This window comes from Rhamphochromis sp. 'chilingali' (assembly GCF_963969265.1).
Source record: "Rhamphochromis sp. 'chilingali' genome assembly, chromosome: 11".
NCBI lineage: Eukaryota > Metazoa > Chordata > Actinopteri > Cichliformes > Cichlidae > Rhamphochromis > Rhamphochromis sp. 'chilingali'.
Genome location: NC_137938.1, coordinates 33473356 through 33498802, shown reverse-complemented (window position 1 = coordinate 33498802; position 25447 = coordinate 33473356). Strand labels below are relative to the sequence as shown.

The window sequence follows — 25447 nt, the reverse complement described above, 5'->3', positions numbered from 1 at the left end:
TTTTAAACTCTCTTTTCAACCAACGGCAGTTACTCTCCAAATAACTTCTGCTTAGCTTTCCGAGCTTCCCTCGGGTCCTCTTAATCAGCGGTCTCCACCCTTTTTTGCGCCACGGACTGGTTTATGCCCGACAATATTTTCACAGACGGCTGTCATGTATTGATATGGCTATGTCTTAAGGTGATGACCTTTGAACCGGATGTTGTTGTCCGAAGGAAGCCCCGTTAAGCGGCTAGTTGTAAGATGGACAGTGTTCAATAAAGCAACATAAAGACCGTGCTTTATGTCCTGATTCAATTCAGAGTGCTCTGCCTAATTTAGTAATAAGGTGAGCATACAACAATGGCGACGAGGACGACACGGACCTGGATTTGTTTTTGTGAGAAGTAGACCCAGCGGCGGCACGGGGTTAGCGAAAAAAAAAAATTGTGGGCTAACATGGAAAAGTCGGGTATTCAACCGTTCGCCTGCTACACGGATCCAGCTACGCTCGGCCCGAGATGGACGCGCTGGTTAACATCCTTCGAGTTGTTTGCTGATGGGAAAGGTCTTATTTTGACGGATGATGCTACAGACGCGATCAGACAGCGGAGACGCGCTCTTCTACTGCACATGGCCGGACAGGACGTGCAGGACGTCTTCTCCACTCTACCACAGACGGGAGAGGCAAAGGATTACAGCGCTGCGGTGACTGCGCTCAACACTTACTTTGTTCCTCAAGTGAATGCAGCATATGCACGCCAAACTTTCCACAAATTGTCCCAAACACCAGGTGAGACTGTGCAACAATTTTGTACACGTTTGAGGCGAGCTGCAAAAGACTGTGACTTTCAAGCTGACAATGATAACCAGATACGGGACGCTATCCTGAGTAAATGCACTTCTGAATATGTACGGAGAAAGCTGCTTGAGGAGGGTCCAGGCTTAACTCTAAATCGCACGTTAGAGGTGGCTTCACACTGTGAACGTGTGGAGGAGCAGATGGCGGCGATGAGCGTCACCGGGGAAAAGAAAGGAGAGGACACGGTCAGCCGGATTTTTACAGCAAAGAAAGAGAAGAACAACAGACCAAAAGGAAAAATGAAAGATGATAATAAAACAGAAAGACAGTGTTACAGGTGTGGTTATACTGACCACATGGGCAAAGATCCCAAATGCCCAGCACGAGGACAAACATGTCACAAGTGTAATGGTAAGGACCACTTTTCAAAAATGTGTCGTACAAAAAGACAAAAGAAACAAAATGTGAATGCTGTTGAACAAGATGATTATGCATTTACTGTAAATGATGATAATATACCTGAGAAACTTACCTTTTCTGTTGGGGGAATAGAGTTGAAAATGTTAGTTGACTCTGGAGCTACAAGTAATGTGATGGGAGAAAACATATGGGAAAAGCTAAAAGCTGAAAAGATAAAATGTCACTCATGTGTACCCAAAGAGCAGAGGAATTTATATGCATATTCCTCAGCACAGGCACTCACGGTTAAAGGCGCATTCAGATGTGAAATCAAGATTGGTGACAGGACTGAAGAGGCTGAATTTATTGTGATTAGAGGTAATGGTGAACCACTCCTGGGGAAAAAGACTGCCATAAAGTTAGGAGTGTTGAAAATAGGTGAAAATGTGGCGGCTGTCACAGATTTAAAGCACACTCTTAAAGAAAAGTATCCAAAAGTGTTCAAAGGAGTAGGAAAACTAAACACCAAACAGATCAGCCTGTACATTGATCCAAATGTGAAACCAGTAGCACAGCCACTGAGGCGCATACCTTATCATTTGAGGGATGCAGTGGAGAAAAAAATCAATGAACTAATTGACATGGACATTATAGAACGTGTAGAAGGACCTACACCTTGGGTAAATCCTGTAGTGGTACTCCCAAAGAAATGTGACAAAGATATCAGAATGTGCTTAGACATGAGAAAAGCAAATGAGGCAATAATCAGGGAAAGATACCCCATACCCACTGTGGATGAAATCTTGCAAGGACTAAACGGCTCTGCAATCTTCACCAAACTCGATCTCAAGTGGGGATACCATCAACTAGAGCTTACCCCGGAGTCAAGAGAGATAACTACATTTGCAGTGCACAACGGAGTATACCGGTACAAAAGGCTAATATTTGGAGTCTCATCAGCTAGTGAGCAATATCAGCATGAGATTGCCAATGCACTAGCTGGCATTGAAGGAGTTGAGAACATTTCAGATGACGTAATCATACACGCGCCAGACCAAGAAACACATGATAAGCGCCTGCATGCTGTGATGAAGAGACTCTCTGACTGTGGCCTGACACTAAACTCAGAGAAGTGTCAGTTCAACATGGACAGACTCGTGTTCATGGGAATACTGCTGACACAGAAAGGCATCGGCCCGACTGAAGAAAGAGTGAGAGCTGTGGTGGAAGCCCGAGAACCGAAGAATGCTACTGAGGTGAGAAGCTTTCTTGGACTGGTAGGCTTCAGTAGCAGGTTCATACCACAGTTTGCTACACTCTCTGAACCACTAAGACGTTTAACTCGAAAAGAAACTATGTTTACATTCGGGCCAGAACAAAAGCAAGCATTTGAAAGACTAAAGACTGAGTTAGCCAGAGCAGGTACCCTAGCCTATTTTGACAAAGAAGCCCCAACCAGAGTCATAGCAGATGCAAGCCCTGTAGGCTTGGGCGCAGTGCTAATACAAATACAGAACGGAGAAGAGGTACCAGTGTGCTACGTAAGTCGGAGTTTAACAGACTGTGAGCGAAGATATTCTCAAACAGAAAGAGAAGCCCTAGCACTGGTATGGGCATGTGAGAGACTACATCCATATGTGTATGGCAGGAAGCTTGACCTCATCACAGACCACAAGCCATTAGAGGTCATATACAGCCAGAAATCTAAACCTTGTGCACGCATAGAAAGATGGGTTCTCAGACTGCAACCATATGACTTTAAAGTAGTGCACATTGCGGGAAAGCAAAACATTGCGGATTCACTGTCAAGACTGCTGGCTGACACCACATCAAAAGAGATACATAAGCATGAATCTGAAGAATACGTGAGATTTGTTGCAGTTAATGCTACTCCAAAAGCACTCACGACAAGAGAGGTTGAAGAAGCCTCTGCTACAGACTCAGAATTAACAGAAGTGCGAAGAGCTATTGAAAACGGACACTTTGAAAAATGCAAAACATATGCACCCATTGCAAATGAACTGTGTGTCATCGGCTACATAGTTTTGCGGGGAACTCGCATTGTATTGCCAGAAAACCTCAGAGCTCAAGCACTGTCACTAGCTCATGAAGGACATTTAGGAATTGTTGGAACCAAACAGCATCTCAGAACAAAAGTTTGGTGGCCAGGGATGGACAAAGCTGCAGAAAAGTTTTGTAAAGCTTGTCACGGATGTCAAATAGTAGCCAGACCAGATCCACCTGAACCACTGAGAAACACACTTTTACCAGATGGACCATGGCGAGATGTGGCGGTAGACTTACTGGGACCACTACCTTCGAACCACTCAATACTTGTACTGATAGATTACTACAGTCGGTACTATGAGTATGATGTAATGTCATCTACAACTGCTGAAAAAGTCATCGACTCTATTGACTGTATATTTAGCAGACATGGGCTACCAGTTACAATCAAATCTGATAACGGCCCACAGTTCAAATCTGAGCTGTTCAGAGAATATTGTGAAACTAATGGAATCAAACATATAAGAACTACACCAAAATGGGCTCAAGCAAATGGAGAAGTGGAACGGCAAAATGCATCATTGATGAAAAGAATCAGGATCGCACAAGCCGAAGGACTTGACTGGAAGCGAGAGCTAAGAAAATATGTAACAGTGTATCGCAGCATTGAACATCCAACCACGGGCAAAAGTCCAGCAGAACTACTGTTCAACCGCAAAATGAGAGGAAAGTTACCGAACATCAGTGAGGCAAAAACAACGGAGTTGGACGTGCGTGACAGAGACGCTGAACAGAAGGGAAAGTCAAAGACTTATGCTGATGAACGAAGGGGAGCTGAGTATTCAAAAGTTGACTCGGGAGACACAGTGCTGGTTCAACAAGACAAAGTGGACAAGTTTACAACACCATTCAACGCAACACCACACAAAGTTGTAAGCAGAACTGGAAACCAAGTCATTATTGAATCACCAACAGGAGCTCGCTATCACCGGAATACCACACATGTGAAGAAATACGAGACGAATGAGACCAGAGAAGGACACTATGACACAATACCTGAAAGGGAGGAAGGTGAAACACCCACAAAGACTGACACCTTCACTCCAACACCACAAGAGGGCTCCCAGGGGCCAGAGAGACCAAGTAGATCACAGAGGGCTAAAAAGATACCCGAGAGGTTTCGTGATTTTGTGGTGAAATGAACTATAGTATGTTAAGGTGAAGAGGTAACTTAAAGTTGGCAAGTTTCAAGTTCATATGTGTATTTTGACATGTATATATTGAAAAAAGAAAGGTACATGTGTGGTGAGACAGTTAGATTATATACTTGTTAGAAAGTAAGACAAGAAGAATGTTCAGTGTTGAAAAAAAAGAAAAAAAAAAGACATCAAAGTTATTACAACTAAAGTTTGAGTCTAAGGAAAAGGGGGATGTCATGTATTGATATGGCTATGTCTTAAGGTGATGACCTTTGAACCGGATGTTGTTGTCCGAAGGAAGCCCCGTTAAGCGGCTAGTTGTAAGATGGACAGTGTTCAATAAAGCAACATAAAGACCGTGCTTTATGTCCTGATTCAATTCAGAGTGCTCTGCCTAATTTAGTAATAAGGTGAGCATACAACAACGGCCTTTAAGGTGTCGCGGATAAATAAGGGAGGGGCTAATAATCGGCTCAGTCATTTTTAATGATCGTTGAAAGCCCAGATCGTAATCGTGATTAAAATTCGATTAATTGAGCAGCCCTACATTAAGCTACTCACGCAGAGATGAACGGCTGCTGCTGCCATCATCATCCGTCATCATTTCTGCTACACTGGCAGGGCTAGGGGCCAGGACTCTCCTCTTCGTGTTTTTGGGGGATGTTGCTAACTCCGGGTCCGATAACAGGCAACCCACCCGGAGTAGATGTGCACGGTGTGAGGTCTCGCAGCAAGCTATCAAATACGGCGCATTTCTCGGCTTTAAAAAAAAACGCTATGCGTCGCCAGGTGTTTCATCGAATTTGAGGTGTTACCTCCTTTGACAGTATCACAGTATCAGCTTAAAGCACTTGTTGCAGGCTGCTGAGTTTGCATATTTTGCTGTGAAGTACAGCCAGAATTTTGACCGCTTTGCCTTGGGCATTTTTAATCTGTAGCTCTGCTCTAAAAGAACGTACGTACCTGGCCCCGCCTACTATCCTCGGAAACGTAAAATGATTGGCTAGAATCTAAAGTGTATCACAGCTCAGGAAAAAAAAAGCACCGAAATGTGCGCTGCTTTTCGGTCTAGTTACTACCGTTTATGTCAGAACCGGTGCCATAATGGCACCGGATACCGGTACCCATCCCTAGATATGAGGGAAGCAAATAATAGCAAATAAATATATTGCTAAATAACTAAATGCATCTAATTTAGCTTAAAATGTGGGGGAGAAATGTTTCAAGGATATTTCAAAAAGCATCGCATCATTCTTTTGCTTTCCTCTGACATTAAACATTAGTTAATTTAGCCTGCAGAGCAGCCTAAATTAGTTAAGTTACATGGCTGTCACATGACCCGTCACAAGACCCAGTTAAATGCAAGTGGCCAAGACTCAGAGTTGGGACATAAGCAGTCATCTCTGCAGTATAATTGCCAGGTTGAAACAATGTAGACATTAGTTTTATTAGCATTAACACTTCACAATACTTTTTCTTGGGGATTGTTAAAATAACCATAGTCGTCTCTGGTGTGGTCACAAAAATGTTTTACTTCTCATTTTATAGGACTTTTGTTCTTGGGGTGTCAGAATATTTTTAACATAATGGTGATGAATGCTAGTTGAATGGGTGCCTTGTTTAGACCCATCAGATCCTACATCACCACTGGGAAGGAACAAGCACAGTGAGAGAAGCCGTCACAGTGATGAAAAGCATTAAAAGAAATAAGATTACCGGTAATAAAGAAATCAAAAGTACAACTGTTTGTGTTCTCACTTTAATCAGAATCTGTTGTTATATTTGTGGTTTAGGCAAAGACTAGAACACAATTTCTATCTATCAATGGAGAAATCAAGGTCGTTCCCAAGGATTTGAAAAGATGTTTTTACAATTGAAATTCTGTTCTGTTCTTGTCCAAAAAAAGTATTAAAAATTAAAAATGAAAACATGCAGCTTGAAAAACAAAAACCTATCTTAGCTCAGTAGATTAGTCCTGTCATGACTTGATTTCAGGTTTGTTGGAAGTGACCCAGTCATGGTTAGTAGGAGTAGCAATAGTTGTGTTGTTAACATGATGCTGACCCCAATGAGCAGCATGCACATGGACAGGTGGTTGCAGAGAAACAGATCTCATTCAAACTTCTCTTCTGAATTTACTTGAGCCCACAAAGCATAAAATTAAATTGTACTTAAAATTTCAGCTCAGCATCTGTCATAACGCACAAATACCCACATCCTACATTAAACACAAAGACTAAATGGCTCGTTTACAGTTACAGTATACAGAGATACAACGAGCCCTTGAGTAACAAAAGATTAAACTGAGCCAGACAGATTTAAGTTATACACACCAGTGACCTACCAAATGGATGTAATACTGCAATCCTCTGCAGCTGGGGGGGGGGGGGGGGGGGGGGGCTGTGTTTGATTTAATGATCTCAACTTTATGAAATTGATTAAATGCATTCTGTGAAATGATGCCTGTGCATTTTTGCCCCTCAGACAAAGCTCCTGTACTCATTGCCTGGGGCAGAAGGAAGCACCAGAATCACCAAGGAGAGTGTCACACTGAGGTATCCAACATTAACATTGACACAGTGAAGTTTTTTTTTTTTCTATCAGTGACTTTAAGCAGCAGAGCTCAGCTAATGATAAGACCAAAGAAGAATTTGCTACTCAGGAAATTGAAGGGCAGAAATGCCAGAAAGGGAAAATCTAACATTATGATAATAACAGTTCCCTGATTTTCATAGTATAAAGTTGTTCTTTAAATGCCCAAAAAAGTTAAGGTGTAGTTAAAATGTGCAGATATGCAAAGCGCTTTTATAGAATTGGACGTAATTTATCTGAATTTCAGAAGCGGGACCACACCTCATACATTTTCCTTCTGGTTTTATGCCTACATATGCCTTCCTGCAGTGCAGACTGGTTGTTGTCATTTTTGCCGTCTCAGTCCCAGATCTGTTTTTATTCCGTCTTTCTCTTTCAATCTAATCAACGATGTAGTCCCTGCTAGTGAATTGTATTTAATGTAGTTAAGCCCCACGATTTGGCCTTCTTTGCACATGCTTACTGTTTCTACCTGACCACTGCATGGTATTTATTTCAAACAGCTAAGAAAGAATGGATGAATGTACTATATCTCAATTTAGCAGGTTCATCCATATTTCTTAAGCTGACATCTGAGATATTTAGACAAACTATCTCTATAAGTCTCATCAAAATAAGTCGGTCTCTGATTAGTTGACCTGTAATCCATCCTAAAGAATGTCTTAGTTAATGGCTTAATAAGATGAATCCTGAGGTCAGAGCACTTCCTAGGATTTTAAAGGTTTTTTTTTTCCTAGGTGGATCACAGAGGGGGACATGCCAGCAGGGAAAAGAGCAGCAGATATGTCTAAACATTTGACTAACAGCCATATGGCAAGATAAATCTTTGGGTTCAATTTCATAAAAATAAAAAAAAAGAGCATCTGTTGTGATAAACATGCACAGCAAGCTAGATGATATCGACACTAATTTTTCTTCCTCTCTGGCTACAAATTGTGTGCATGCTTTGGCATCTCTTACACATACTTTTCTTTCCTCATATACACCCCAAACCTTTGCAGATATTGATTATGTAACAGTGCCAAAATGGTCAAGCAATTACTTTTGTGTCATTCACAGATGTGCCTTTTTAGAGCTACAGTAAGACATGACAGCACATTTACAGAAAGCTATGCTAGCGTGATATTTAGCACCAGCAGCTCTTAGGCATAGAGGGAAATGTTATAAGATGATGGTGGCTGTCGTAGTGGCTCCCTCCATTATGGGTTCACCTCAGTAAGGATGAGCGTGAGTTTGTTATTTGCACACTTAATTCTTTATTATCAAAATTTTCTATACACAGTTTATCCTTACTCCACTTAATATGCCCGGCCATGGAGCATTGACTGTTCGTGAATGCACGCAGCCCTCAGTTGTGTCTCTGCCTCCATCTCTGTACCTACTATATAAGAAGAGAGCAATATTAGCTGAAAAGACACCCTTCTCAGCTGGCACTGCTCCCAAACCACACACCTCCACATCTACAGCAAAGCCAGGAAACCACACCTCACTGTCACAGTGACTTATACTGGTTTTCCTGGCTCAAACCATACTATGCAAACCAATTTTTCTATGCAGTAAAAACCCTGCTTGTATGAGGTGATGTCATGAAGTACCAGGACTCCAACTATAACAATCAGAAACCTTAACTGATTTGAATTTGATCGTTTCTTTAAGGTCATCACATCTGGGCTAATTTTAGTCCTGTTCAAGTCCTGTTCTATCACCATGCACTTTTGAGTCTGTAATAAGTGCTGGATTTCCTCTGATATGTTAAACAGCTCTTAATTATTTATTATCATTATTATTTTTAATAATTTCAGGAAAGGAACAGGATGACAAATCTGGTGAGAAGGGTGGATGGTAATGGAACATTTTATATGTTTGGCGAGAGAACTTTCAATTTCATGCACAGCATGATGGAAAGCTGGCATGAAGTGCAGTTCATCTAGTTTCCATTGCATGTTTTTCAGGATGTTACAGTAGAATCCTATGTTAAGACTCGAGGTGTGCCACCAAATAAATGTTAGATAATAGAATCAAAGTCAAAGTCAACTTTATTTGTCAATTCTGCCACATGTACAGGACATACAGAGAATAGAAATTTCGTTAATAGAATAAGCATGCTCCAGTAGCCAAACAGCTGTTGCAACTGGTAGTCTCTTGAAACAGCAGCAGCACCACCCTGAAGGTTAGATTGGTTAAATTGAAATCAGGTAATGTGGTTATGATTTCTTTAAAATGGCAGAGTCCCCTAACTCCAAGTTCACATCCTCCCTCAGGCAGTTTCACTGATGATTTTAGCACTGCCTTTACAATGTTACAAGTGATCATCATGACAATAAAGGAAGCTGTTTGCTACTTCTATCAGTGAGATTGGTACACATGTTATCATTTGTTGTTTTTGACAGCAAAATCTGCTCCCCACCCCCCGGCCCCGCCACCCCACATCACAGCATGCACATCTTCCCACTTATTTTCCAAAATTATTTCCATAATTTTTATTTTGTTGAAAAGTGAGTTTATGCACAAGAGCTGAAGATTGAGATAGAAATTCATTGTATGAATGTCTGAGGGTGTTGCTAGACGTAGACTCTTTCTGGGGTTTTTACCTACAGACTGTAGGTTTTCACCTGCAGCGTTCACAATAATCTATTTCCATTTGCTTCAGACTTATTCTATATTTAAAGTGATACCAAAAAGTTACTTTGTTTAAGCTAATGTGACATTTACAGAAAGGAAGTTCCACCATATCCATGGCTCACATGTTAGTTATGTGGTCAAATTAAAAAAAAATTAAGTTTAAGACATCTAAGAGGAGCAGGGAGTGTGCCCACACACACATTGTTGCTCAGTGCAGCAACATAACAGACAACAGTAATGTCATAGTGTGAGAGGAGAAAGGGTGAATCTTTGCTATGTGAACGTTTACCTATTTGAAATTGTTTTGATTAAAAGGGAGCAGTATTACAAAGTACTACTTCCAAAGAGTCAAGAGACTCAGAAAGATGCAAGCACAACAGAACTAAGTCAACAGATAGCTCCAAAGTAAAGAAACAGTCTATGATGTTGAACAAAAATCAAATAAACAAAAAAAAATACTGAAAAATCTGAAAGCATATCTTACATTTAAGTATACTCCATCCAACTGTTGTTTAGAGATTTAACTAATTGTCTTGCTACCTGGTTTAAGGGTATAATGATAGCCATTATTGGTGAAGGCCATCTTGGTATTGTGGAACTGGATTTGATGAATGACGTATGGATCAAGAAACTGCTCTAGCATACACTGCTTTAGCTTTCATTTTCTATTTTAATTACATAATCCATCCACTTTCGATGTGAAAGAGTATTCAACAGCTTCGTTTTCACTCTCAGCTCTCTCTTTTAACCACAACAGACTGACACAGGATCCAAATTACTACAGATGAGTTTGAATCAGCGTAATTGTTACTCTTTGAGCAAATTTAAGGTCACTAAAAACTCATTGCTCCAACCTTTAGGGACAAATAATGTCCATTAATGTCAGTAAACTCATGGACTGAACATACACACACACACACACACAATGGACAACTGTACCCTCAAACACACAATAATAACATGGAGTGAACCACCACTCACAACCACTAGCACTTTATATAGCCTCTGTAGAAACTATCCTCACCCTCACTTACCTTAACTGCACTACTGTATAGCTCTGTAATAATCATTCTGTACATACGATAATTTTTAACCCTACAACTGTTTACAACTTGCATAGTTCCCATTTCTGTATAGCTGTATATCTCAGATTCCTGTAAAGTTATTTATTTCATATTCTGTATAGTTTTTCATATTTATATCCTGTCCATATCCTGTACATAGCTTGTACTCACTACAGCCTGTACATACTTATAGTTATAGAATATTCACAACATACTTCATACCGTGTACATTATAACATACCATAATAGACCCATTTCTGTAATATACTTACATATCTATATTATTGCTAATATATATTGTAATATATCTATATCACTAAGCACTTCTGGATGGATGCAAACTGCATTTCGTTGCCCTGTACCTGTGCATGTGCAATGACAATAAAGTTGAATTCTAATTCTAATTCTAATTCTAATTCTAAACTCAGTTACTGGATGGCTGATGGACCAGCCAACCGAGAAGCTGACTTCAATACATTACTAGGATACTAACTCTGTATATACTGAAACCAGTTTCCACATTTCTCATAATGCTGTATAATAATAATACGACACAGACCAGACCTTCAAATGCATTAATTTCCATTTTAATAATGGAAGCGTCCTTTTAAACTTAAATGTGTAGGTGGCAGGAACAGGTAACATGTTACTGTTTAGTTTGGTTAACTGCTTTGAACCTGGATAGATGATAGGGCAATTAATAATTGCATCTCCTTCCCAAGTTTTGAAAGTGAGAGTTAAACCCAGTGTTTGTTTGTGCTACAATGTTAGCAGCTAGCTGTTTATGTTCCAGACAGCCAGTAAGGGCTTCCCTGCCCTCAGACTTAAAGACATTTAGGTTTGGTCAATATCGTTCCATCTCTGGTTTTAGACAAATTAACATTTGCTGCCAGGAAGCTCTTGTTTCACTTACAGTAAGCTAACATGTTCTTCTGCCCATCTATACTCTGCTACTGTGTTACATGCACCACTCCATCTCTTCCCACTCAAACACATCCATCTATCTCCAGTTGAATTGACAGTATCCTAAGGAGAATATGCCCGAGGTCCATTTCCCAAGCAGATATATAGATATATATATATCCAGATATATAATCTCTCCAGTGAGTGCTGCATCCACTCCAGGGTCACCTCCCAGTTGGTCATATGAACCCTTAAAGTAAGGCATCCAGGAGGCATCCTGATCAGATGAAGCAACAGAGGTTTGACTCTAAAGTCCTCACCCTAACCTAAAGCTGAGCCCAGATATCCTATGGAGGAAACCAACTTTGACCCCTATTACCCCAAACCCCATTTTTTCAGCCTCTACCCAGACCTTGTGACCACAGGTGAGGCAAATTGAAAGCTTCCTCTTCAGAATGAACTCTCTCTCTGAGCTCACTGCAGTGTAGGCAAAGAAGAGAAAACTAATATGACCACAAATGAGCGCAAACTGCAGTAGAGACTCGTACACTGTGCTGAAATGAAAATGTGCATAAATTAGGTAAATAAATTCATTTCCCCCCCCCCCCCCCCCCCCCCCCCCTTTGGTTTCTTGAAAAGGTGAGGGGTTTCATTCCCAGCCCCCCGTTCTTCAGCAATCAGGAAATGTCAGCATGTGTTACAACCATCTGAAGCTCCAAATACACACCAGAGAGTATATTTCTATATGAGTGCATTAAAACCTCAAGACTTTTGTGTGAAATGTTGATAGACTCTTTGGACCCAGAATACAACCTAAACAGGAATGAAGTAGATACTTATGGTTAGGAAAAAAAATCTTAAAACAACTGAGGAAATAAAGAATTCAAAGTAGGCTGACATTTTTAAAGTAAACAAATTCCTTATACAGTAGCAGTGGATGAGGATTCATCTGTCTACACGTGTAATAGTCCTGGCTGGTCTAAAACCGGGACATGGGACAAGATATGTAGAAGCAAGAAATCTTTAAGATGAAGGTTTTACTCATTCCAGGCGATCAGTTGCTGTTGACCTCATCAAGCGGTTACCGGTCAAAGCCAATTAGTCTGATGACACACAGGAAGACGAAGAATTTCCATCACAGGGTTGTCACTGTGTAAAAGGCTGATACTTTATTTAGCTTGACATTGATTAGGTGCAGTGTTCCACTCAGACTTGACTTTCACCTTCCTATACGAGACACAACAATTTAATCAATTGATGAACTCCCTGATGCGCAATAAAGCCTCAGCAGAAAAGCCGGCATATTAATGCAATCACTCATTTAGAGACATTTATTTAAGACTCTTCTTTATAAATAAGGGCTGTTAATTTGTTAGAAGTTACTAAAACAAAAACACGGGCAAGACAACACTAGTAGAAACCCTGTATATGTATAATCTGTGAAACATTACAATATGAATTACTCAAATCAGAGTCCGTGTAACTGTGAGTGAAGTTCAAAGGAAGCAGCTTTTTTGTAAGCTGAAAGTAAAAATACATCTAAGCTTCTAAATTAAAAACATGATGCTCGTGTTTAAGATCAGTAAGGAAGACCTGTCCCTTATTTTCAGTCTCTGTGGTCTCCTGGTGATATAGGCTTTGCTCGCTGGTCTCTTTTAATCAATTTCCATTTTCCCTCACTGTCAAAATCACCTCATCTGAAAATTAAACATCACTACTCTCTTCCTGCCAATCAGCCTCACAGCCCTTGTTCTATAATTTTATTGTAATCATCCATCTTCTTGTCTTCTGGGTTGTCTGGGACATTTAATAATCTGCTTACTTTCTAGACCAAGGTCATTACAGTTAAGTTAAACTCAACTAAAAGTGGGTGTTAAAGCATATTTAACATTTGAGACAGAGAATGAACTAGCATTTATATAGCGTTCCCCTAAGCTTACTCCCCCTAGGAGCACTTTAGCATACAAGCCATGCATTCATACATTCATACATAAGATGTTTATCTGCGCTAACAATTCTAGCAAACTTAGACTCTCCAAATATGACATAAAGTATCTCTAATAAAGTAAATAGTTCACAAAAAAGACATGCAAACCAGACGCCAAAAGCGGTGTCTGAAACACGCCTGAAACCGCATTCTCTGGACTCAACGTGTATACTATCTAGAAACACATTTCTCAGTAATATGTATTTTTTCACTTGCACTACTTACATCAGAATCACTTAAAACAAAGAGATTTGCACAGTGGGATATTTCTGCTTGTGCAGTGTAAAATGGTTGCACAGGCTTATAGTATGTAGAAGCCATATGATAGAATACTTATTGAGGTTTTGGACACACTCAAAACACTTGCATACTATTTTAGTTTGAGGTTTGCTACAAACAAATCCTTTTTTTTTTCATTCTATGTCAGTTGAACAAAAATGTAACATTAAGACAACATGATAAAAGCAACGAAATGAAAAGGAAAAATTTAAAGAACACAATCGCTATGATGTGCTGAATACACTCAGGTCTATCAAACGTGTGAAGAAGTCCATGTTTTTCAGAAAAGTGCATTTGCTTTTCTTGTGAGGTATCAGCATTATTGCACAGGCATAAAAATGCGTAGAGAAAATTAAAATTATTTCCAGATCCAGACAAATTATAAAAATGATAAAGATTAAAATCATGTATTTGTGAAAGTTTCCTGCTTTTGTAGATCCACTGTGATCTGTAAGACATGTCTAACGAGACATATGTTGAAATAGCACTTCTTTTTTAAGCTATCCTGGGTTGTTTATCATCTTTTATAAATAGATTGTTCATTAAATGTAAACATTTACTTTTACATGTACTTTTTACCATTTAAAAGAAAAAAAGAACACATGCAATCATGCCTACTTGAAATCAGATTGCATTATATATTGCCCATTAACTAAAGCAAGTTTGACACCACTGCATTAGTTAGTGTCTGTGTGCATGAAAAAGTTCTCTGTTGAATGTACCCTGCTCTTTTAGAGAACTTTTTCTGCAGTAAATGATTTGGCAAAACCAGCATGTGCAGCTGGAGACACAGTTCAAGCTTCTCTGAAAAGGGCATATGAATTAAATATTGAGCACGAGCAGAATTTTTCTGTAATTAATTTGATTAGAATTAAAGATATCTCATTCTGGTGTGTCAATAAAGTGGGTCTGATTTACAAACAAGATTTTCCAAAACTTAATTCATTCATGTGGGTGTAAAATAAGCCAGTTCAAACAGCAACCCTAAACACGACTGTCTCACGTTCACGAAGCACATCTAATTGTCTAATCTAACAGCTGCCTACCCTGTGAAGCTACAGCCTCTTCCTCTTCATACAAGCATAATCATCCAAGTAAGAAAATCCCAGCAAGCTGATTCTGTTCATCTGGAGAATCAACTTTTTGAAAACACTACATCCAGATGAACTTTCTGGTACAGGCTGTAAGATTTTTAAAATTTTTAATATCTCACTTTTCAGATTTTTTAGCCAAATAAGCTATTTAAAAGAACATGCTATAGTGAATCAAAGTGTGTACAAAAATGGGGGAAACATCAATCATCAATCATTAATTCTGCCAGTTCAAATGCTGATTTATAATTACTAAAAAAAAAAGTTCATCAGTGTTTCATTAATTTTTATCAAGCTTGAAATGTAGGTACTTCTTTGAGGTATGCACTGGAAGTCTTACTGTATTTGATTTCCAGTGGCAACCTTTCTATTAGCACTCCAAACAAACTCCTATATGAGGAGTCACAGCAAATATGGGTCAGTGTCGTTATCAGAAGCAACCAAAAAAAGGGGGCTGAAGCAGAACGGGGTCAGATAGGACTGCTTTTTTGGTGGCCACTCTGTCAAGCTACTCAAAATAGAGGAAAGAGTAAATAAATAACTAAAAATCGACCCACATGCCCAATCTCTGCCTCTGCGTCAAACCAACATAGGTTCCTGGCTGCTGATAGAAGAGCTTCTACAACACAGCAAAACTGCACCTATTATCAATTATATACTAAAAATGTAGGACTAGGGCTTTACAGCTGCCTGGAATTTATGACGTTTTATGTTAACAGGCAGTGCAGGGTGAAATACAATTCCTCTTATGAGCTACACCAGACTGAGGGTTTTATAATTTTCAACTCCACTCACACTCACTTTGTGGTAAACAACTCTTGCTTTCGGGGTGTGGCAGAAAGACTTGGCACATTGCAGTTGACATCAGAGCAGAGAGAAAAACTTGGCAACCGCACGTTGTCTATAACATTATTGGAAAAATTTGACCTAGACAGATACTGATGATACTAATGTAATTAGACTGGAGGAATCCAGAGGGTATAATGTATTAAGAGGACCATATGTGTGACTTTAGAAAGCTAACACTCAATTCATAATTAACTGGAGCAAACAAGAAATTTGCTGTAAATTTCTTAATAGCTTATCATTCAAGACAACTGGCATGGGGTCTCTTCAAAATATCCCTGTTTTGAAAAAAGATCACGTTTTATCTTAAATAAATAACTAAATAATTACTAATTTTTAAAGCTATCTACACAGATAAATTTAAACAAAAAAGACTTGCGGTACAGTCACACAAACCAAAAAGCCAAAGCCTTTTACACAGTGCCAAAGTCCAACCAATAACTCACAGGAAGGTATTTTCAGAATTTAAAGTCCTGCAAATTAGCCCATTCTTCTCAAAGCTCTCTCCTTGTCTCTATTAAAGCCCAGTTCTTGGGGTCTGATGTTGTTAACTATTTGCTAATTTAATGAAAAATTTAAAAAGTAAAGAAGAGACATGAGAAACACTCTTCAATCACATTATGAATGTTAATGCTCAATATTTTTTACCACCACCGGGAACTCTGCAACGCACCTGATGATGTTGGGAACGGTCAAACTCCACAAACACGATGATGAGCAGAGGCTTGAAAAGCATAAACTAGTAAATAAATGATTAAATATACATATAAAAAAAGAATCTGTTTATGTTTTGTGTATCTGAAACAAAAAACTAAATATCAGCTGATATATTGGATTTTACATTAAATCACTTTGAAATCATGTATCTGGATTCTAATATATCTAGTCAGCAGCGTAATGAGAATCCCAGCTGATGGGTTATCATAAATGAGAGTATGAGAGTGACGTGAAATATTTTATCTTGCACAAATTTATATTTTGTTTAAATTTGTACCACTTGTTGTCATTGCACAGATTTTGTATCAAGTGCACCATGCAAAAACATTGTTGTGCGTCTGGTGTTGATGCACCAATACTGTTCTTGCTCTAAGAAATGAACGTTATTCTCTAAAGACCAAAACAAAAAAAGAGTTTTTCTTGCAACAGTATGTACGACTCCCTTTCTAAGCCAGCAGTATGTGGCACATCAGGTTGAATTTAATAAAGGTCAGGACCCCTGAAACATCCATTTCTCGATCACTAGAGATGTACTTCTCATGCATTTTTGCTGTTGCTCAGTTGCTGCTGTTTGCACTGTTCTGTGAAGTGAGCAGTGCATACCATTGTATGCAATGAAAAGATCAATGGAGTTGATACTAAGATGTTAATGTCCATCGCTCCTGCGTTCCAGTGGGACAATGTGTTACATAATGCAAATATACCATGGTAATGGCTGAGAACTGCATTAAAAAGCATCAGCTTCAGTCTAGAGTCAGGAGAATGACTCTTTGTGAGTTTGCTTGTAGTCTTGAAATGAGCTGACCTTTTCTAGGGAATAACAGCTATTTCGTGCAGGTAACTGCTCAACAAACTCAAGTCTCCATACAACAGTATGTACTACTCCCTTAACAAATCAGAACAATTTGCCTCCTACAGGCATGATATAACAAAGGTCAGGACTTGTGAGGCATCTGTTTTTCATAAGAGATGTATTTCTGATCTGCTTGTCCTCTTGCTCAGTTTTGCACTGGAGCTTATTCATTTTCTCTGGTCAGAAAAAAGTTTGGGCTGTTCTGTGAAGGGAGCAGTACATGCCATTGCAGGAAATGTTCAATTCAGCAGAAAAGTAGATGCATCTAGTAAATGATGCAAGTAGTAGATGAAAATTAATATTGAATTAGACCATTAATTGAAAAACATTGCGATTTTTATATACTGAATATCTATATGGGTTCGTTATTAGCAACCATCATTCCTGGGTTTCACGGACTCACTGAATGCAAATGTATAATGTTAAATAACAAACTGATTTTTTTTTAAAAGCTGACAGCTGCTGAATAAAAGGATCATTAAATTTCGCTAGTCTGGTTTCTGAAGGAGTTGAGGGTTTGAAGTTTAAAAACTAGTATACTTTCTCTGAGAAAGTTTCAACAGAAACTGAAGTTTTCAAGCAAAAGTACTGCTCCTTTCATCAGCTTGCACTTGTATCTGTCTGATATGAGTCTCACGTTAATGAAGCTCAATTTTAAAATTGACTTCCTGTTCTTGTTAGACACTTTGTGTTGCTCTGTGTGCACAGGACAGCGATTTAAGTGAGATTTCTTATTCCCCCACATGGAAAAACATTTCTTAGAACACAACTACTCTAACAAGGTTCAGAAAAAAACCGTGGTCTGAACAGTTTCATAGCATAACTGGAAAAAGGGTTTTCTAAGGTATCGGGTAGTACAGTGGACCACTGGAACACAGTGCTGACCTCCATGTCTCTGCTAGATATTCCATTAAAAACTATGAATGATTTTTTCATTGTTATTGGCATTTAGAGAATTTTGGCCAATTTCATGTTATATCAGATGAAACAAAAATCAATGTTCTTCAAATAACAAGCCCATCTCAAAGAGACCAAAACTTCCGAGCAGTAATATTTTAACAAAGAAAACTGAAATGGAGACAAATATGTTAGGCTTCAATTTTCCAAATTGCTTTACGAGCTCACCCTGGTAACCCCAGTGAGAAATATTAAGAAAGTGAACTTAACTTTTTACTGCATAAATGTGGAAGCCTAAAAGGTTTTGAGCCCTTTTTATGATACCAAATTGAAGTAATTTCACATATACCAACAGCACTTCAGTTATTCATGTAGTTTTGAGTCACACTCTTACATTTCCTACACTACAGCAGCGGGGAGCAATCTCTGGTAGTTACACCAATCTTGCTGCTGCAGCCCTGTTGTTTGAAACGCCTGTAGGAGCGACCCAGAGACCCTCTCGCTGCTGCCATAGCAACTAGCTAAAAAAAAGCAGCCTGACCTGATGCTAATATGATTTGACAGGCAAGAATGTGTGTGTGTGCATGTGTGTGCATGTGTGTGGGAGGCCTTTTTTTTTTATTATTGAGAGTACATACTTTCCTGTGTGTGCATGTTCTCTGTGTGTTTCAGTGTGCATGCATGCCTGTGTTTGTATGTAAAGCTCATTAACTCCTCAATGTGCCGTTGCTATGCTTCTTAGCTGAGACTTAAGCAAAAATGAGAGCGGAGACAGCCCTTAGTCCTAGCACTCACCCACGAGGTTAGTGTTTGTGAATATGCTGCACTTAATACTCAATCGCTGCAATTTTCTGAAGTTTTTTTGTTCATGTTTTAAAATTATACAGTATGGAAACCAGTGCTTCAGCACAAAATGACCCAAATGTATCCCCAGTGATCTGATAGTGCTGTTGATCAATAATTACCCCCACTCCAACTGTGGACTTATTATTTTTAAGCTTTGATTAATGGAGAGCATACCAATTGCCCATAGGCAGTGTTACAATATACTTTGGTCCTGTGTTATATTTATCTACATTTTGTTACTTTAGTTGCCATAGACAACCACTTAGAACCAGTTTATTTACTGCCTGCCAAACAAATAAAAGCGAGACTCCTGTATTTCTCAAGCAGGGCGTTTGCTTCATGAAAGTGACCCTTTTGACAGTGCATGACACTAAGCCTGCACTCGCACCTCTTTTGAACCACCCTCATGAAGCAATCCCTTCCCCCAGACATAGATCCCCATGCAGCTACAGCAGTATACATTTGCTAATCCAGGGGACTAAATTACTTTCTGAGAGACAAGCAAAATAATTTCAGTAAAAAGATTTTAGAGGCCATGGCTGCTTACCCGGGTAAACACTGTTTTCCTGTAGTTGCATTCCTCTAATCTTTATGGAGCAAATCTAAAGTTGATGCGATACACACTCACAATGTCCACAATTACAAGAAATGCCATAATTTCTCCTCTGTAAATTCCCCATTTTCTAATATATCCAATATTACTTGTTCTTGTAAAACTGCATGCTACATTAACAGAGCAAATGCTGTGAAACAAATAAAAGATTACTCCCACGAATAAGTGTGAATCAGTGGATGAAGCAGAGTGGACGCATAGTGCATTTCACTTTTGGTTTTAGACTTTTTTTACCCATTACTACAGATAGGGATCTTATTTTCTTTTTTTCTCCCAACAAACTGCTGCCAAAGCAATACTTCTTCCATCTGAATTTTACATGAGATCTTCTAAAAACTGCTGTGAAAACCTTGTTAAGCATTTAGATTTGCCAAGAAATCAGGTATCAAGACAAAATTCTCGCTTCGTTCTCTGTGCCTGTGTAATCCCTGATCCCTATTAAGGATGGTGGATCTTTACTTTACAGGATATTTTTAAAAAAATAAAATAAAAATTGTGGTTACAGGAGAGACATGACAATAACAAGATTACATAAATGCATTTGAATTGGCTGTAGGTTACAGAACAAGACAACTCTGTGCACAAAAACCCAAACATGACCGACAGTTACCCAACCTGCTTTGCAGCAGTGCTGTGTTCTGTTTCGCCTCCCCCTCTCCTGTTCCCAGATCGAGCTGCAATTTGGTAAATTAAAAGGTGATCAAGGGGATTAGAGTAACTACAGACTGTCACATCCCATTTGCAAAACTAACACCAAAATAGCCCCACAGACAGAATAAAGAGCCTTTTATTGAATGTTACTAAACCAGCTGATGTAGAAACAGTATTCTACTTCTTGATCTTTAAGCTATCTTCTCTCTTATGTTTTACAGTAAATCTATACTATAAAGAAAATATGTCACACTTAATTATTACAGTGTGACATGCAGGAGCACACTTGTAAAATGAAAGCAGTATTTTTTCCCCACAGTCTTAATACAGAAATCTTCAAGATTTCAGATCTCCACCAAAACCAACAGGATTCAATTTGTACCCAGTTTTTTTTTTCAAATACATATAAATACAAAGAAAACTTTATCAATGAAATACTTTTTGTGTTACCTGTACTTAATTTTATAATAACTTTCTTTTTCCCTCCCCTGATTGGGACACCAGCGGTGGATGATGAAGTCAGTGTCTAGCTCCACTCTGGGTACTTTTTCAGGCAACTGAAAATGAAATTTATTTTAAGTAATATAGTCAGCTCAGAGTTTTGTAAGTTGGTGCAAACTTTGTGTGCTTATTATGAATTTCTCCTTGACCACAATTTGCAGTGCAGTCAAAAGTCTGGAGCTTTCTCTGTGTTATTCTAGCAGCAGTTGTGTAGCTTTCAATGTTCCACAGCAAGAGTAATGCAGTGCAGACTGGATGATTGGCTGGGTAATTGACCTTAACCTGTGTAGGAACCTAATTAGACTACTCTGCACTTGTGATTGCTCCCTAGAGCACTGAAAAACAGCTTAAGACAGGAAATGATATTACTGGACCATTTCCCCCTTTGATCAGGTAATTTCTAGTTCTTAATACAGTACACACAATCCAGACAAACATCAAAACCTCCCAGTTTAGAGTTGGTAAGTCTGTAGCGTGGCACCAAAAACCAAAAACAAACAAAAGAATGGCACTTCTAACCCCCCTGGGTCTTGGACATAAGGTATCTGGTGGTGTCAGGTAATGGCCATAGTAGACAGTAGACAGGGTTTACTGCACTGTGTCACAAATATGTGTTGAACCAGACTGGGCTCTGGGAAGTTTAGAAGCTGGCCAACAAACAATTATCATTTGACAGTGGTTGTGATGCCGAAGGTGGCAGTACTTAAAGTTTGTCAGGTTTAAATGAGAATGGCTACTGGTGTGAAAGGGGAAATGATCTAGCTCCAAATTTAACTAAGCAGCTTTAAGTCTATGAACCTGAATGAAAATGACAATTAAACTAATAACGAGGCAAAAAAGAGAAAGAAGTGATGCAAGTGCAACAAAAAGGGCCTAATGGAATATGAACCACTGGATTGGGTTGTGGCGATTTTTAGAGACTAAAGATTTGGAAGCGAGCTGTTTTCCAGGTGTGGAAGAAAGGCTGCATTGTAAAAATGATCAGGACACAGAAGCTTTCCTTTGACCATGGTGCTTGACATATGCGGTTATGGCTCGCACTCCCAACTCGCCATTGGGAGTGAGAGCTCCCAAGACAGCTGTCTTTTGCTAAATCTAACCAAGTAGCTTTTAGTTTGTGGTGCAGTGGATAAAAGTGACCTGAACAGGACACAAACAGTAGTCTGCCACTCTTCCAACCTCCTTACATCAACTTTGTAAGTCTATCAAATAAAGATTTTATCTCTAAATGCCCAGCATTGCTTCTCTCCCCAAAAGAAACCCTGTGTAAAGTCTGAAGAGAAAAAAAATGTGTTAAGTGTGCATGTTCTACAAAAAGGTTTTTGGTAGATGTAGACATGAATACCAGTAATCAAGATTCCCCAGTATTGCATGAAAATGATTATCAGTGTTAGTGACTACACCTTTCAGTTGTTAATTCTGTGGCTGATCAAGAATAACCTGCAAACATACTGCAATTTAGACCCATATTTACATTCTGACTAAAGCCTTGTCCAGCAGAGATGAGAGTATGTGCTAAATTTCTTCTTTCCCCCCCATCTATCACCTAACCCTCATAAAAATATCTTTCTGATATGGAAATATTTTTAGCTGTATTCTTGCCAAGATGTTTTCTGTTTTATAAACTAAACCATCAGATTGGACTCCAACACCAGTTAATCAGAAATGCTGCATGCAGCTCAAAGATGTCATGCTCTATAAGTGAGATGGAAAATAACCATCAGTCTCCAGCCTCCAGACAAAATTCCGGCAAATTCTGACAGAAGCTGGTACGCAAATCAATCAGCCACTTTGGCAGGCACCCAACCATTATATGATACCATTCCTGATTCTAAAAATCAGGACAGTCAGCTTGATAATGCATTAGTGGTAGGAGGATGAAGTTATGCACTTCATGCTCATGAAATATTAGTGCCAACTGCAACACGGCAGGACTGGTCCCTTCAGTGGGTGTAAGAAGGATGTTTTTTTTGCCAGAGTGGGACAGATGTGATCACTGCTGGCTGAGCTGGCCAGAGTTGAATCAGAGGTCAGCTGCGCAAGACAACAGCATCAAAATGATGGTATAAATTGCCCGACTAGATTGCCTTCGAATTATTTGACAGACTCCCTGCTGGGGTGTAGCTGGCCTCCGAGGTGTCACAACACTGGCACTGATGAGAGTTGGTTAAGCGCCTGGAAGCATGCAGTAGCCCAGTTGGAGCCTATTATTCAATCAATCTTCCCCTGGGTTCATAATAAAGAAATTATTCTGATAAAGAAGGCAGGAGTCCCTTGTTCTCAGATATGAAAAAAATATAAATTGCATAAAAAAGTATCCAAGTTTTTGTTAACTGAACTGTTATGAACGTGTGTGTTTGTTTGTTTGCACAATGAATGTTTTTACATCTTATTAAATTTTCAAACAACAATGGCAAAGATATCAAGAAAGCTCAACTGGAAACTAGAGGCAACAAATGTTTGTTAAATGTAGCCTCGTAAAAACATTTTGCTTCAAATTTGCCATGTAAAAGATTTCCCATTTTACAATGTAGCAAGAAATAGATTGTCCTCAAGAACAAGAACCTTCCCAAAACAATAACCTGACACTACACTGATATTGATTTCTTGTGTGAACCTTTTTCTTTGATTCTTCTTTGCGTTATTATTTTATCTGACCTCTTGTATTTCTGTGCTTAGGTGGGAGTGGAGAGTTTGGAAATAGGATGCATCTGTTTCCTGATGGACAGCATCTGTATTACATCCCATGTCAGAAGAAAAAACAGGAACCATTTTTATTCCAAAATTCCTACTAATTCCATTCATGGTGAATGAAATTACACACACAGTGTGTAGCTGAATCAAGCATTGTGCACAGATGCAGGGCCTATGCTTCAGTTTATTTCTATGTGGTTACTGCATAATTAGCATCCCTACCAAGAATCCATTTCAAAACAGCATGATTTTGTGTTGAGTAATCCCACTTTATGGTAATTATTGAAATGTGTCACCTCAGGCTGTATACACCAGTCACTCCATTAGTTACAACTTGCTAGTACCAGGTTGGACCCCCTTTTGCCTTAAGAACTGCCTTATTTCTTCATGGCATTCATTCAACATGGTGCAGGGAACATTCCTTAGAGATTTGGGTCCATATTGACATGATAGCATCACACAGTTGCTGCAGATTTGTTGACTCCAAATCAATGATGGGAATCTCCTGCTCCACCACATCCTGAAGGTGCTCTATTGGACTAAGATCTGGTGACTGTGAAAGGCATTTGATTACAGTGAACTCAGTCTGGGGGAGTTCTTTTTTTCTCCTCATCTTTCCTCATGTTGTGTATTTTCCATTGTTGTACCTCTCTGACCTGTCTTCCCCGTGTGATGTTTGTGTAATGTATGTATGGTCGGAAGGGTAAGATGGTGCTGGCACAGCTGGCAGCCTTAACCCAATTTCCCTCGGGATGAATAAAGTATGATCAATCAATCAACACACTGACATGTTAAAGAAACCAGTTTGAGATGATTCAAGCTTTATAATGCAGCAGCCTCAACTGTTAAAAGGCAAAATGAATCCATGTTTTATGTTGTTTAAGCCAAACTCTAACCCTACCTTCTATATCTGAAATCCAGAGTCAAGAGACCAGTCAATATTTTTCCAACCTTGTGTTGTTCAACTTTCACGAGCCACAGTCAACTGTAACCTCAATTTCCTGCTCTTAGCTCACAGGAGAGGTACCCAGTGTGGTCTTCTGCTGTGGCCCATTGGCTTGAAGGTTCAATGTGTTTTGCATTCAGATATGCTCTTCAGCATACTTTGGAAACCGCATACCAACTGATGCCTTCCGATCAGCTCAAAGCAGTCTGGCTATTCTCCTCTAATCTCTGAGATTAACGAAGCATTTTCATCCAGAGAACATCTGCTCACTGGACAGTTTTTCTTTTTTAGACGGTTCTTTTTAAACCCCAGAGATTCTTGTTCAGGGAGATCCCCAGTAGATCAGCAGTTTGTTAAATACTCAGATCAGCCTATCTGGCACCAACAACCAAGCCATGTTAAAAATAATTTAAATCACTTTTTCAACGTCAATGGGTTACTTTGACAATGTCCGCATGCCTAAAGGAATTGAGATGCTGCTATGTGATTGGCTGATTGGCTGTTAACCAGCAGCTGAACAGATATAGCTAACAAAATGACAGCAACAATGGTAATGCACAGAATCCTTTTGAATAAGGTACCACAACTCCTTGTCTTAACTACTGTATGTGTGTACTTAAATACAAATACCCATTCTGAGCCAGGAAGTGTTTTTTTTAACTCAGCAATCAAGACATGGTTATTCGAATAAATAAATAAATAAATAAAAATCCCCCATAGCCTTGTTTTGAGTAGTTTCATGCAGGAACTGTATATGTGGAAAAAAACCTCCATTTACCCATGACAAGAGGTTCATGCTTGTGACAGTGTGACAGGATGTAGACATTAATGGTACCCCCTGCAGCTCAGCTGTAATGTTAGCTAGCTGCATGCTGCCTTCGGGTGGTGAATGCAGACAGCAGAAAGAAAGTACTCAATGCGCGAACCTTTCATAACAATGTTTTTGGATTTTGTTGAGT

General features: G+C 39.2%; 1 protein-coding gene across 2 annotated transcripts; it reads left to right on the top strand.

Annotated features, from left to right (window-relative positions):
* The first annotated feature begins 220 nt into the window (after nt 1–220).
* On the top strand, nt 221–25231 carry LOC308405774 (uncharacterized protein). 2 transcript variants are annotated; one of them, XM_080896516.1, is made up of 3 exons: nt 221–1192; nt 6871–6941; nt 23528–25231. In XM_080896516.1, the coding sequence occupies exons 1-3, from the start codon at nt 439–441 to the stop codon at nt 23660–23662; spliced, it is 960 nt and encodes a 319-aa protein (XP_080752642.1). In that variant the 5' UTR covers nt 221–438; the 3' UTR covers nt 23663–25231. The 2 variants fall into 2 exon arrangements, with proteins under 2 accessions (XP_080752642.1, XP_080752643.1); XM_080896517.1 differs by lacking the exon at nt 23528–25231 and adding an exon at nt 7716–7978.
* The last annotated feature ends 216 nt before the right edge of the window (nt 25232–25447 follow it).